The 12537-nt window shown below is 45.2% G+C and overlaps 5 protein-coding genes across 5 annotated transcripts; all 5 read right to left on the reverse strand.

Moving 5' to 3' along the window:
- Positions 1–3269: 3269 nt before the first annotated feature.
- Positions 3270–5044, reverse strand: BDB00DRAFT_930720 (uncharacterized protein). Its single transcript, XM_053129014.1, has 5 exons — positions 4964–5044; positions 4184–4940; positions 3937–4092; positions 3738–3867; positions 3270–3672 (listed from the first exon to the last, which is right to left on the reverse strand). Exons 2-5 carry the CDS (start codon positions 4706–4708, stop codon positions 3512–3514), a joined length of 972 nt encoding a protein of 323 aa, XP_052977411.1. The 5' UTR covers positions 4709–4940; positions 4964–5044; the 3' UTR covers positions 3270–3511.
- A 275-nt stretch (positions 5045–5319) lies between these two features.
- BDB00DRAFT_834758 (uncharacterized protein) lies at positions 5320–5638 on the reverse strand (the record flags this gene model as incomplete). The annotated part of the gene is made up of 1 exon (XM_053124343.1): positions 5320–5638. A coding segment is annotated over one exon (198 nt), but the record flags the coding sequence as incomplete, so codon positions are not given.
- Positions 5639–6042: 404 nt separating this feature from the next.
- Positions 6043–6393, reverse strand: BDB00DRAFT_834764 (uncharacterized protein; the record flags this gene model as incomplete). Its single annotated transcript, XM_053124344.1, has 2 exons — positions 6043–6193; positions 6271–6393. Coding segments are annotated over 2 exons (189 nt in total), but the record flags the coding sequence as incomplete, so codon positions are not given.
- Positions 6394–7005: 612 nt separating this feature from the next.
- BDB00DRAFT_515932 (uncharacterized protein) lies at positions 7006–8386 on the reverse strand. The gene has a single exon (XM_053117685.1). It carries the CDS (start codon positions 8223–8225, stop codon positions 7230–7232), a length of 996 nt encoding a protein of 331 aa, XP_052977414.1. The 5' UTR covers positions 8226–8386; the 3' UTR covers positions 7006–7229.
- Positions 8387–10696: 2310 nt separating this feature from the next.
- BDB00DRAFT_767606 (mitochondrial carrier domain-containing protein) lies at positions 10697–11910 on the reverse strand (the record flags this gene model as incomplete). The annotated part of the gene is made up of 4 exons (XM_053119683.1): positions 10697–10966; positions 11095–11349; positions 11435–11520; positions 11610–11910. The coding sequence occupies 4 exons, from the start codon at positions 11908–11910 to the stop codon at positions 10697–10699; spliced, it is 912 nt and encodes a 303-aa protein (XP_052977415.1).
- Positions 11911–12537: the final 627 nt, after the last annotated feature.

The raw sequence follows: 12537 nt of genomic DNA on the forward strand, positions 1-12537 counted from the left end.
GAGCAGGCGACGTCGTTGACAGCGGTAATGAATTGCATGTCTAATGGAATGAAAAGAACGGTGGTGGTTGTGCATAGTATGGTAGTAACAATTGGTGGTGGCAGTGGAACGTATCGTAATTTCAGGCTCCGGTGCTGCAAGGACAGGTTGAGCAGCGGCCTCGTGATCAAGTGCGTCTTCAGCAGCCAAGCAGCAATCCGTAAGACGACGTGATTGGAAAGACAACGACACCGGAGTGGATGATGATTGCGACACAGTTCACAGATACAAGGAAAACCTGAGCATAGACATCACCAAAGACGCAGGAAATCGGCTACGAGCTAGCTGGACGATGCTGGAGATGCCAAAGGCCGCATGCAGGGAGCGTGCACAATGCGGCACACAGAAGTTGAATGATGAGCGGGGACAACAGCAGGAAATACAGCAAGATCACGACTGCGGTAGACATGGGTAACGGATAGAAACTCGTGAACGGGCTTGAGCACAAAAATTTCAATGACACTGTAAACCACAAAATCTGCCGGTTTCTATGCAGTGTGATGTGTTAAGATATCATACGCTTTAGTCTCGGTGCTGTGTATATTACTTGTAGGCACCGATGGGGAATGGATACAAACATGAGAAGTATATAATATACATTGGCTGCGCTTGCCAAATGTAAAAGCTGGAACTATGATAGCGAGGATTACGACCATTTATCCATGTACTCTTGCCAACACCTGCGGACGATTTAATTTTCTCCAAGGACCAATAGCGTCCGCGTAGACCATTTGCATTCATGTGAGGGTTGTATTAACTGATGTGTGTACAGCTACCACCGCCTATTCAGCCTATCCGGAACAACCACCTACGTGTCCCTCAAGTTAATATATAAAGTTATTGTCCCGTACATACAGCCATAAACTATGATCTATATTCTTTGTGCACTTGTTTTAAAACATATCTTTATATATGTATGTGTCTAATGCGCGGTATTAAATCGCAAGATTACATGGAGGAGAAGCGAAAGAATCAACTTTAAATTAATGTTGGACTTTTAGTAGGATTTCATATGTGGCGGAATACATAACACACATTGCTTGTTTGTTCATGATAATGGGTTCTTTGTAGCAGTGTATATACTATCTTTACGATTTTTTGCGCCCAAAGCCAGCACAAAAAACAGTTATTATAGTAACAACATCCAGTACATCCAAAAGGCCAGGCTATTCGTCGAAAATAAAGAAAAGCCGAAGCGATTCCGTTCATGCACATCAGCCTACCGGGGCCTGCAGAGGTAAGTTGTACGTAGATCAAGTAGTTTTTCAGAAATATTCAATTCCGTTACTACCAATGCAGTTAATTTAGATGATAGTGGTACCGGCATGACGACAACGTTGGCCACATGTGGTGTATTACAGTAGTCTTTGCCCTACTGGGTTGCTGCAGTCGTAGTTGTTCGCAAAGTTGGTCTCAGAGCGCATTCCTTGGGTGTACTTTTATGAAGGTACAGTAGCACTAGAGTGAATCACTCTTCTATATTTCGCAAGTACATACTTCTTTTGTTTTAGGAGGAAGGTTGCGATGATGGCAAAAAGGATTTGGAAGAAACATGTTTATTTTTTATGGTAATATAAGCTTCTAGTAGTAAAATTATAATTAAAGAATCGTGCATTCCTACAAATGTTAGTAAGCTTTTGTCCGTGGTAACGATAGCCCTCTGATTTTTTTCTCTCTGTTTTTTTTTCTTCTATAATTTTTTCTTCAACTACATAATATTCTGATTTATGGGATTCGTCTGTGGCAATTTTTATGGTCTTTTTCGTCTTGATAATTGTCGTCTTCAGTAGCCTGAGGTGCGTGATATCTGTGTGATTTGCTTGTTGATATCTTCGGTCCTTTTTGGTGTGTTCTCATGTCGTGTTATTCTTGCATTTGATTATGTATGTCGAACTGTTTTCTTGTTTCTTCTTTTTTTCTTTTTTTTTTTCGCGCAGCCTTCGCTAAATGCTCTGTTGTCTTGAGCTCGACGCGAATGATATGGAGGCCGTTGAAGGCGATAATAGACTGAGCTTGTGACTTTGTATCGATGATGATCCTCAGCGCTGTATTTTGTCTCTAAATATCGATAAGCCTTTCACGTTAGTTATCAATGTCTTCATCTAAAGTGAATCCGTGTGCCTTGTTTGTACTTACTGTTGATTAATTTCACTTTATAATTGCCCAAGTCTTGCTTTTCAGTCTGGTATTGAATCGACTGCAATTTGATATCGCTTGGTTTGTTTTGTATGTGATGCTGTGTGTCTTGTGTAGACTTCATCTTTTCTTCGCTGATTTCTTTCCAAGAGATTGTCTTGTATAGATTGCTGCTGTTGTTGTATGTGTTAGCTTTTGAAGCGATGTTGATCGGGTATGTAGTGCCGTTGTAAGCAAACTTGCTTAGGGTGATAAGACAGCCACCGACTTGTTGACGTTTTCCTGGTGCCGTATTGTACGAAAGGCAGTGATGATTTTTTTTCTTGACATTTGTTTCTGTCTTTTTGTTGCCTTGAATTTCGCTACTTTTGCTTTCCGTCGTCACAGACCGCGTGATGCTTGGTGTTGTTTTTACATTCTCTCTAATCTACTACTAATCTAATTCCTGATTTCTTTTCTTTTCTTTTTTCTTTTTTTTCTTCTTTTTTTTACTCGTATTTTGGGGGGCTATCGTTACCTGGACCGTAACTTACCAACGCTTTGTCAGAAGAGATTTCCTGGGTAGAATATATCAAATGTTGTTGCATGAATAGCGGCGTTCACTAATGATATGATTGTAGCAAAGTCACAATGAGCAGATAATTTTACAAAAGCATGAATAGTCAATTGTTTCTCTTGGTTTTGCTTCTTACCATGATGCTTCTTCTGTTTCGATTTCCAAGGTAGTAGGACCATGTAATTGTACCGTCTCTATATCTTTCAATGTCTGTTCTTGTAGCCACCTCCCTTGTTTGCTGCGTGCCATCCATTGATTTGTCATGGATACACATGCGCGATTCCTTCCTTAAAGTAGCATCATCGAGTAGTCATGTCGCCCACCGCTTTTACTAAAAGATTAATCGATCAAAAATACACGTATCAATGCTAATGGCTTCATATTTCCCGCTCCAATTTCATATACGGAAGTTCAGATTACCTCAAAAGTTCTCTCCTTCTAACGGTCAACCTGCTGCCATAAACAATATGTGTGTGCGAATGTCAATAATGCGCAGTTCTTGAATACATGTCCCGTGCGACAGGAGCCATTGACCAAATCTCTCGTCGAGTAGCGTTTATCGGTTGTGCGATCAGTGTCTTCAACGTGTGCTCGCCAGCATGAATTCGAAAGTCGGATACGGATAGTGCCGCCATTATTGCGTCTACGCAATGCCGTCGGGTCCCTCTGACAATAATGTGACCCTTGTTGATAGTGACCTTTAGACGCAGTGTTTTGCTTGATGCGACTTGGACAGGTGTGCTTCTCGTCCCTTCTTTTGTCCCCATTGCTGCTTCACCACTAAAGCAGAAATGAAACCGCCACGATAATATGATACTGCTCCATCCAATAGCCGTGTCCCGTGTGCATCGTTGTCCTTGATATTCTTTGCCCGCCCATGCCGATGACTTTGCTTGTTGTTTTCATGCGAAATTTACAGATTGTTCGCCACCTTTTCCCCCCTAAGAAGAATTTAAATGTAAGTATCATATTTTGTCCGACTTGATATTGTTAAGATAGAACTTACTAAATGCTTTGCATCCACCTAGCGTTTGACATGTTTTCATTAAATATGTCTCCTCGTATCTTGTCGCCAATTCTTCCCGTAATGCAATTTGGATTATGGCGCCATCATGAAGAACGCCGTTCACCAGGGACTGAATTTTGTTCATCATGGGTAGATGCATCAGGGTTACGATGTGATATCCCTTTGTCCAGTGTCAAACAGTCGTATGTGTGGCGCTTTGTAGATGCTTTGTTGCCAGTTTTGATTGCCATATCAGAGGATGTGTTGCATTGCCACCGTGCTTCATTGCCGCAATAACCTTCTGTGCTTGGTTGCTACCACACCCATTTGCTCCAATGATTCTTGGTAGATTTTTCTTTGTCGCCAAGAAGAGTTGCCACCTTGTAGATAGAATGTTGTTGAGGCAGCTTGAACAGTTGCCATGCGTGCTGCTATCCAGTTTTTACTGTTTGTCTTTTGCGCTCAATTGCCACCATAGGAGAAGTCGCCAGTCTTTCTGCTTTGGTGCCGTTTGATAGAAATGATGAAGACGCATTCGAATGGCCGTCCAATGCCCGATGTTGTCCCCATACAGTATTGAAAGCTGACAATGCCAATCTCGTCTTTTTGTCGCCATGCTGCTGTTTCCACAAGTCTCCTCGTCGTAAACTGAGATAGATGAGGATTGTTTTCATCTCCTTGACTTGACGTTGACTGATTTGAATAGTTGTAATGAGTGTTGCCGTCACATTACACCTTGTGATTCTGAACGGATTGAATTGTCGTATGCATTGTTGCAGTTTTTGTCGCTGAAGTATCTTGCTCCATGTGGCCACCATAGGTAGCGATGGACACTGTTTGTCGATACGATGTTTGCCGCTGCTCCTTTTGTTGCCGCTTTCTCTTTGGGGTTTCACCACAAAAGTAGGGATGGTTAATGATGATGATGATCGTGCCGTTGATTTTAAACCATCCCGCATATTTGCCCGCATGCTTGGTGACTTGATCCGTCTATGGCCACACAGTTTGAAATTTTTGACCAGCTTGAAATGTTTGATCAGCTTGCATATTCCTCGTAAAGATGTGCGATAAGTGATTCATTGCTGCTGCGCCTGAGTATGACTCGCCCATAAGTTATATGTCGCCTTTTCCGCCTGTCACTTGTTCGTGCGCTGAAAACAGTTGATGCCAAAGGCTGTCCACCGAGACTTGCACTTGGTCCGCCTATGGACGTGTTAAATGCATGCAATTTTCCGCCCAGAAGGGGAAGTGCCTTATTGGATCACTTGAGAACAGATATCCGCACCCGCTTGAAGAGCCCTTGTCGCCATAGCATTACCAGTAGACAATAAACTTGCTCCTTCCACACTGGGAATATTCAATCCGAGTTAGAACGTCGAATGTAGTTGTTGCCTGGACCAACGGAAAGAAAACCAGAGGATGCCAACGATTGGATAATGCTGATCGATCTTGATAGTCTATCGCCAAAAGACTGGTCAAGCCAAAGACGGGATTCTGCGAATCCTTGATTCAATGCCAAGTAGGAGGGGTTTGTAATGTTTGCTCGGCTATCCTGGAAATCTGACGCCACCTGTAGTAGCATAACCATCATGGATCATCCACCAAGACCACACGAGACGACGTGATCAAGCCAAAGACGGGATTCTCACAACACCCCGAATTTTTACTCGGCTAGCCTGGAAAGCTGACGCTCTCCATCGCGGCGTACCACCCACACCGCTGGCCTGACACCCCAACCCGGACACCCCAGCTTCACGGAATCCGGAGGCAAAGGTGAAGGCTGAGGCTGGACTAATATGGCTGTGACACTGACTACAACCGGTGGAGGATCCAGGGTATGGAAAGGGCGAGGACAACTCCGGTTGAGCTTTCGGTGGCAGGGATTGGGTGAGCAACATTGCTCCGGTTGGCCAGGGCTTACGCAGGAACACCATCCACATGAGCTGGAACTGACTGGAATGACAGCCGTGGGAAAGGAATAGATTCCTAATATTGGGCTCCTCTTCGCCTTCTTCACACCACATCCATGTCGAATGCGATCCGAAGAAGGGAAGAAGGAAAGGAAAAGGGATATATCAGTTAGCAAGCCTCTTCTTATCAAAATGGCCGTAGGTATTAAAGAAAGCATAGTATGTACCATAATCATACAAGCATGACACCTTGGGTTGTCATTTGCTGTCAAGAACCTCCGCTGTACATGTGCCTCGATGGTGGATTCCTACTGCCTACACAACCAGAGCATTGCTCACCTTCCCACCACCGGCTCAACCGGAGTTGTCCCCATGTGCCCCCCCAACCCCTTCACCCCCGGTGGCTGCAGCCAGTGCCGGCGCCAATGCCAACCCCAGCCGCCTTTACCTCAAGAAACCATCCACTGAGATGTCCGGGCCGCACCCCATCGCCTGACGAAGGCGGAGACCGCCAGACACACACCCAAAACACGCCGCATGCGCTCTATTTGAAATGAAAACAATAAACTCATCAGCATCAGTACGTTATGCATCTCGCTCAAGCTTAATGCTGAGACACTTACAACCAAGCGCACACGCGCAACCACAAACATCGCCTGACGCAGGCGCACACGACAACGCCAAGCACGGCACCAGAGGAAAAGGAAAAAAACACGCGGAAAAGAGGAGACAGCGACACAAACAGGCGGATTCAAAGTGGGCGACACCAGGAAAGGGAAAGGGGAGAGACCAAAGGAACGGAGAGAAACAAGCACACAGACAGAACAAATGCCTAGAGAAGGCCATCTAAAAAGGACATTGCAATTAGCATCAATCTGGGGCAATACGAAAGCACTCGACAGCGAAATAAAAGAGGATGTAGCCACTTACACGCCGACAAGACCTGCTCCATCTCGGAGACTCGGTCGATGTCTCCACGAGCAGCCTGCAGCAGACCAGCGAAGAGCGCCTCATCGTCGCCAGTCTCGAGGAGACGCTGCAACTCCTCATACTCGTCCAACGTGACACCCAAGTGTGCTGCCATCACTGCAGCAAACTGTGCACCTTCTTCATCATCTTTCCTTCTTCTTCTTCGTCGTCACCTTCTTCGTCGTCGTCGTCGTCTTCGTCTTCGTCATCATCTTCTTCTTCGTCGTCTTCCTCGGTGCGCACGTCGTACTCTTCTTCTCTTTCTTCGGTATCTTCTTCCATGCTCTCCGGGCCACAAACGACAGGAACGTGAGCCATTGGCTCCGGCGCGACGACGGACATGGGGGTGTTTGCGGAGGCGAAAGTGGTGAATGCAGCGATATGGCAGGAAGAGACGGAAGGGAAGAATAGCTGCAAGGTGTTGCGCTGGCGGATGTGGCGGTGGTGGCGGCGACGGGTGGAGCTGAGGAGGTGCGCAGAAGGATAGGGACGGGAACGGACTTGTTGATGAGGACGGTGGTGGCGGTGGGTTGAAGGAGCGACTGCGGGGACGAACGGAACGGAAGGAGCGAACAGCGGCAAGTAGTGGTGGTGACGGTGACGGTGGCGGATTTCACGGTGGCGGGTGTGATGACGAGGTGCGCGGAAGGATGCAAGGACTGTGTGGTTGCGGCGGTGATGGTGGTGGTGTCGATGATGGGGTGTTGTTGGCGGCGGCGTTGATGGCGGCGGTGTTGACGAGAGAGACAGGAACAGGAACAGGAACAGGAGCAGAAACAGAAACAGGAGCAGAAGGAACGGACGGGGCAACGAGCGGCAAGTAATGGTGACGGTGGTGGCGGATTTGATGATCCCGGTGGTGGTGGTGGTGAGGAGCGCGGAACGAAGAAGAAACCGGGTGTTGGCGACGGAGGTGTTGATGATGGCGGTGACGGGGCTGGCGGCGAACGGAGCGCACAGAAACAACAGGCACAGAGGCCTGTTCGTCAAGCGAGCCAACCACACCATGGTCCTCAGCAGCAAAATCACCTGCTACTGGCAGCTGCGATGGGAGCTGGTCCAAGGACGCGGAAGAAGGCAACGTCACTGGGGACGGATTACGCACAACTTGGTCAATGGGAGCCTCATCGACAACTGCAAATGAGGGGACGTCGATGCCGTTAGGCACAGCAGGGAGGATATCGACCGCAGGTGGCAACGAAGGCGAGACTGGAAGGCTGGCGTCAGCACCCGAAGGCTGGGCATCATTCTTACGAAGAGCCATTGACTGCACACTCAACTCATCCAGCTGCACAACGTGCACGGGAGCAGGAACAACCACTGCAGGAGCCGCCACTACAGCAAGCTCTCGAGCGCCGGCCTCATTCAGGCCCATGGCGGGACGCGTCTCACGGCAACGGTATTCGCCCAAAGGCAGAAACAAACTGAATGTCGCGGGCAGCAACAACGACAGAAAACCGGACGACGCAGACAAGGACGGCAGCAGCAGGAAAGAAAAAAAGGGAAATGTCGCGGCAATTAGCCAACGACAGGCGATATACGCTAAAGCGATCGGGTACATCAGCAGTGCACACAGGGCATAAGACAAGGGCTTATCGGTTTCTGACATTTTGGAATGTAGATGCTGGTAAAGAAGAAAAAAAGGAGAGCTGGAAACTACCCTTTTTTTATTGTCATGAAAATTTTAAAGGCCGTGACGTCACGCGTTTTTTTCTTTTTATCGCACACAGTGCCTTCTCTGTAGAAGCATGTGAGAGCAGTAAAGCGCACTAGTAGTAACGCGTAGGAAGATGCTAAGATAGCCTCTTTTTTTTGCTGCGACGTCGCTATGGTTGCGTGCTGTTTCCATGGCTGCATATATGTTTCACATTTGCGCTGCTCCGCTTGTACGTTCTAGGCACACCCGTGTCATTTTCTTTTTTCGCCATGGCCAGTGCGTCTACAGCAAAATGACTCAATATCGGGTGATTATCAAAAATTAAGATTTTATGTTACTGGTTTATGGTGCTATGATACTAACTTTTGATTTCATTGACTAGACTCCTTAACGACTCAATGTTTATTGGATTTAAAAAAACATATAATCACCGAAGTATCATGCATATCATATTATAGAAAATTCAAGGATAGCGACACAAGTGAAGCTCCTACCAATTGCCCATGAACTGCATAAGTACATATTTCCTTCCTGATTCGTTTCAAAAGAGAGATTTCACCTATTGCTTTGTATGTGTAAAGATAGTAAGCAGGAGGAAAGGAAGATTACCCCTACACAGTGTTCTTGCTGGCCAGTTCCAGTAACTACAGTACAAGAAGTTATATAAAAGTTCATGCTCTGGATTTTTGCCTCCTTCTACCCCATTACGATGCGCCAAAGGTAGCACATAACTAGCTAAGACTTTTATGGGTTGAATATAAACTTCTTGCTTGTATGCTAGCTGTGGGTGTATAAATGGTGCGGATCGCTGAACACTACTCGATGATGGTTGGGTCATTACTCGTCAATGCAACAACGTCGGAACAGTTTTTATGCTTGTTGATTGTATGTGAAGATAGAGCCGATAGACTGAATAGCTACTGCTATTGCTCATAAGCGGCCTTTCGATGAAGGTGTACAGTGGCCGCTCGCTATGAGTGATATTCGTTATAGTAGCATTTCGATATAATTTAGAGGCCACATCAAATTAAGCTGAGAATTATCACTAATTCGCTATTGCGATATGATATACGATATAAATGTATCGATAGATATATCATAACATCAAGCGGAGCAATATTTATCTATCGAAAAAGGATAAAAAAAGACTAGTTTCTGTACTGTAAAGCATTTTCAGCATCTAGCTTACGCATCTTTTTTTCTAACAAGCATAACACTAAGCTAAGGGTTCAGGACGTCTTCATTCATCGTTGCGTTTAAGAATTCGCTCATATAATAGCTGCTTCTCTCCCTTTTATTGTGTGGTAGCTTATGTGCTTCCTTGTTCTCATACTGTCTTCTCCAAATCTCCTCTTACTGTATTCATTGGAAAACACCTACTGTATCCGTATCAGAAACAAACCTATGATTTTTTATACACAATAACATCAGCCCCTATGCACGTATCGAAAAACTATTGATTGCCAGGTTGCTTATCTTTATGCACAATTGCTGGTTTTTACTGCTTCATGGGAGGTGTAGATTGTCGTTTTGAGTATTATTATTAGGAGTGGCACTCCATCAACGATGCGCTTAGAGCCAAGTGCAATCCTATCAGCTGTAATAAGGCGGGATGACATTGGAAAGATAAAGGGAGTTTATTATGATATCAATAAAACTCATAGTGACAGCACGCGACTGTAGAGCTTCTCCTGATGAGCTCTCCATATACTACCATGGGTAATTTATTTGCCAAACCTCATTAACATAACTACAAAACATCTTGCGGTTGTGTATATGTGTCAGGGCGAACACAAAGTTGAGTTAAATTATCTCTTTTAACAATGCTCGAGTATTAGACTTCACAAGATGATATCAACGCACAGGTTCCTCTACGACGCTCCTCATAATAAATGTCCACCGTCAGCCTTTGAGGGATCACCACCTCACCAAAGCCAAATGAAGGCCGGTGTTGCAATTACAAATACCAGTTGTGAACAGTGCAATCCTTGAAGCCTCAATCCGAGCAGCAGTGTCCTCTCCTTCAAAAACCCAAGTTCATATATCATTAACTTATACGTCAAGGTTCCAACGGATTCGTCTTCTACTACCCGAGCTTGTTATTGCGTTCAATACTTTATATTGTTGACGTCATTGTGATGAAAAAAAGATGCGGAAACCCCGGAATTGGGCGATGCTGGTGGATCAAAAAGATGGTTGCACACAAACCTGCAAAGATCAAACACGCTTTTAGAATGAGTCATTCTTAGATCGAGGGGACAACCAACTAAAAACAAGATCTTTTATGGGCGTCTATTAACATGTATAAATATATCTAAAGCTAAGGTATCGATAGACGTATGTATGCAAAAAAAAGGAAAAAGATGATGCAATAACAATAATGATTAGATTAATAGATAATTAAACGAAAAAGAAAAACTTTTTTAGATTTTCATGACGACCAGCTCTTGTCGTTCGCTGAATGCTTGATGCCATGTCTTGAGTTGTTCGAGAACAACAAAGGTGATGATGGTTTGTGGACCCAATCGGATAAACGCAGGTGTCCAGCCTTTAAAGAATGCGCGCATGCCTTCCATCTTGTACATTTGTCCCATAACCTGTAACGATGATATTTTCCGCTCCTTGCCACTGGCTGCCATAATTCGAGTCTTGATTACGTCTACGGGGGAACACACTGTCGTTGCCACAAGACCCTAATAGACCATCACGAACAACAGCATCAACATCATCATCATCATCATCACGACGTAATTATAGCAATAAATCCAACAAAGCTCTTTTTCCTCCACTCAACCCATTTTTGTATCAGTAACACACGTACCGCCAACACACTTGATGTGAAATGAAGCGTCAGTCCATCTTCTAAAGGCGAATGTCGCAACAACAGGTCTTTAAAGATATCGTAGGAAACGCACTGTGACGAAGTCATGAGGATCGCTCGGTTGACGTTCGGGCCCAATCCTCGAAACAGCGACGATACACCTTCTTCCCTGCTCATCCGAATAATTCCATCCAAAGCGCTCTTGTAGTTTCGACGTTGATGCGGTGGTAATTGACCGTCGTTTTGCATACGTACCTGTCAAAGAGAAAAAGGTGTTTAGTTGTTTCTTCTTTTCCTCCCTTAGGGTCCCAATTGCTTAAAGATAAGCAAGTCATCTTACATTGAGAACATCGGCCGGATTTCCGCACACTCCACCAAGAGCACCAGCAGCACTCGAACAAAACAGCAATTGCCATACAGTAGGGCCTAGTCGTTGACAAACTCAATAAGCCAAAAACGAACTTTTTCCCCCGTAAATGTGTATATACATATATCAATAGCTGAAGCGAACTTACTCTCTGCCTTTGTCAGCAAACCTTGCTTGAGCTTCTCATAAGCACCGAATCGAGCAGTCGAATAAGTCGCTTGTCTCAAAATACTTGCTGACAGTCCAGCATACAGTCGCAAGAATCCCTCATTCCGTGCAATCATGATCATGGTCTTTAACATGCTGACCTTGCCATTGCCCTTCAAGTTTTGCAGGCGGACCTTGGTCAGATCGAGGGGGTGGACCACCATTGCAGCAACACATGACGACACACCACCAAAATAGAACGGAGTCGATCGCTGTGTCGTGGTAGTAGTAGTAGTAGTCATTTGTCTAAAGGCTGGTTTATTTTGGCGAAGGGTAGAAGGTGAGAGAGAGAGAGAGAGAGAGGGGAGGGAGGGGGTTGGAGGAAGGAAAAGCAAAAGGAGAGAGAGACAGGAAAGACGAGTATTAATTATAAGAAGGAGGCGAAAGATTTTCGAGGAAGAAGGGTAATCTATTTCCAGGCACGACGAATATACACTATCATTGTTTGATCCCACATCAAGCAAAATTATGCCTGAAAGACTATAACATTGTGGAATGGTAATAGGGTTCCGGTGGAAAAAAGGTTTTCCGTGAACGCCCGAAGTTTTGCGTTTGCGCTAAATACTGTATGCAAGAGCTGATTTTCAGCAGGCCCGTATCAAATATATCATCGTCGAAGCTTCGGTGCTGGGTCATTTGTCAATTAGAGATCGTCCCTTTTGTCTCCGCACGTACTCTTTTCGTTATTGTTGTTGTTGTTGTTGCCACGAGTCGTTTTAAGATGACTGTGGTTAGTGGTTCCATGTTTGTTTGTGATCAGATCACCTGGGCCTCTCCAATAGAGTTACAATATAGCTCACGTTAATGTTTTACACTATATGAGCAATCGGTGAGTATAATGTGTTTTGCTGTGCCTATCACCCCCCACC

This window comes from Zychaea mexicana (genome assembly GCF_025766255.1).
Source record: "Zychaea mexicana strain RSA 1403 chromosome Unknown BDB00scaffold_62, whole genome shotgun sequence".
Lineage (NCBI taxonomy): Eukaryota > Fungi > Mucoromycota > Mucoromycetes > Mucorales > Lichtheimiaceae > Zychaea > Zychaea mexicana.

Coding starts and splice junctions, on each gene's coding strand:
- BDB00DRAFT_515932 (XM_053117685.1), bottom strand. CDS start 8,225: ATGTCAGAAACCGATAAGCCCTTGTCTTATGCCCTGTGTGCACTGCTG.
- BDB00DRAFT_930720 (XM_053129014.1), bottom strand. CDS start 4,708: ATGCGGGCAAATATGCGGGATGGTTTAAAATCAACGGCACGATCATCA. Junction 4,093..4,183: donor TTGAGCGCAAAAGACAAACA/GTAAAAACTGGA, acceptor TTGGCGACAAAG/AAAAATCTACCAAGAATCAT. Junction 3,673..3,737: donor AGGTGGATGCAAAGCATTTA/GTAAGTTCTATC, acceptor AATTCTTCTTAG/GGGGGAAAAGGTGGCGAACA.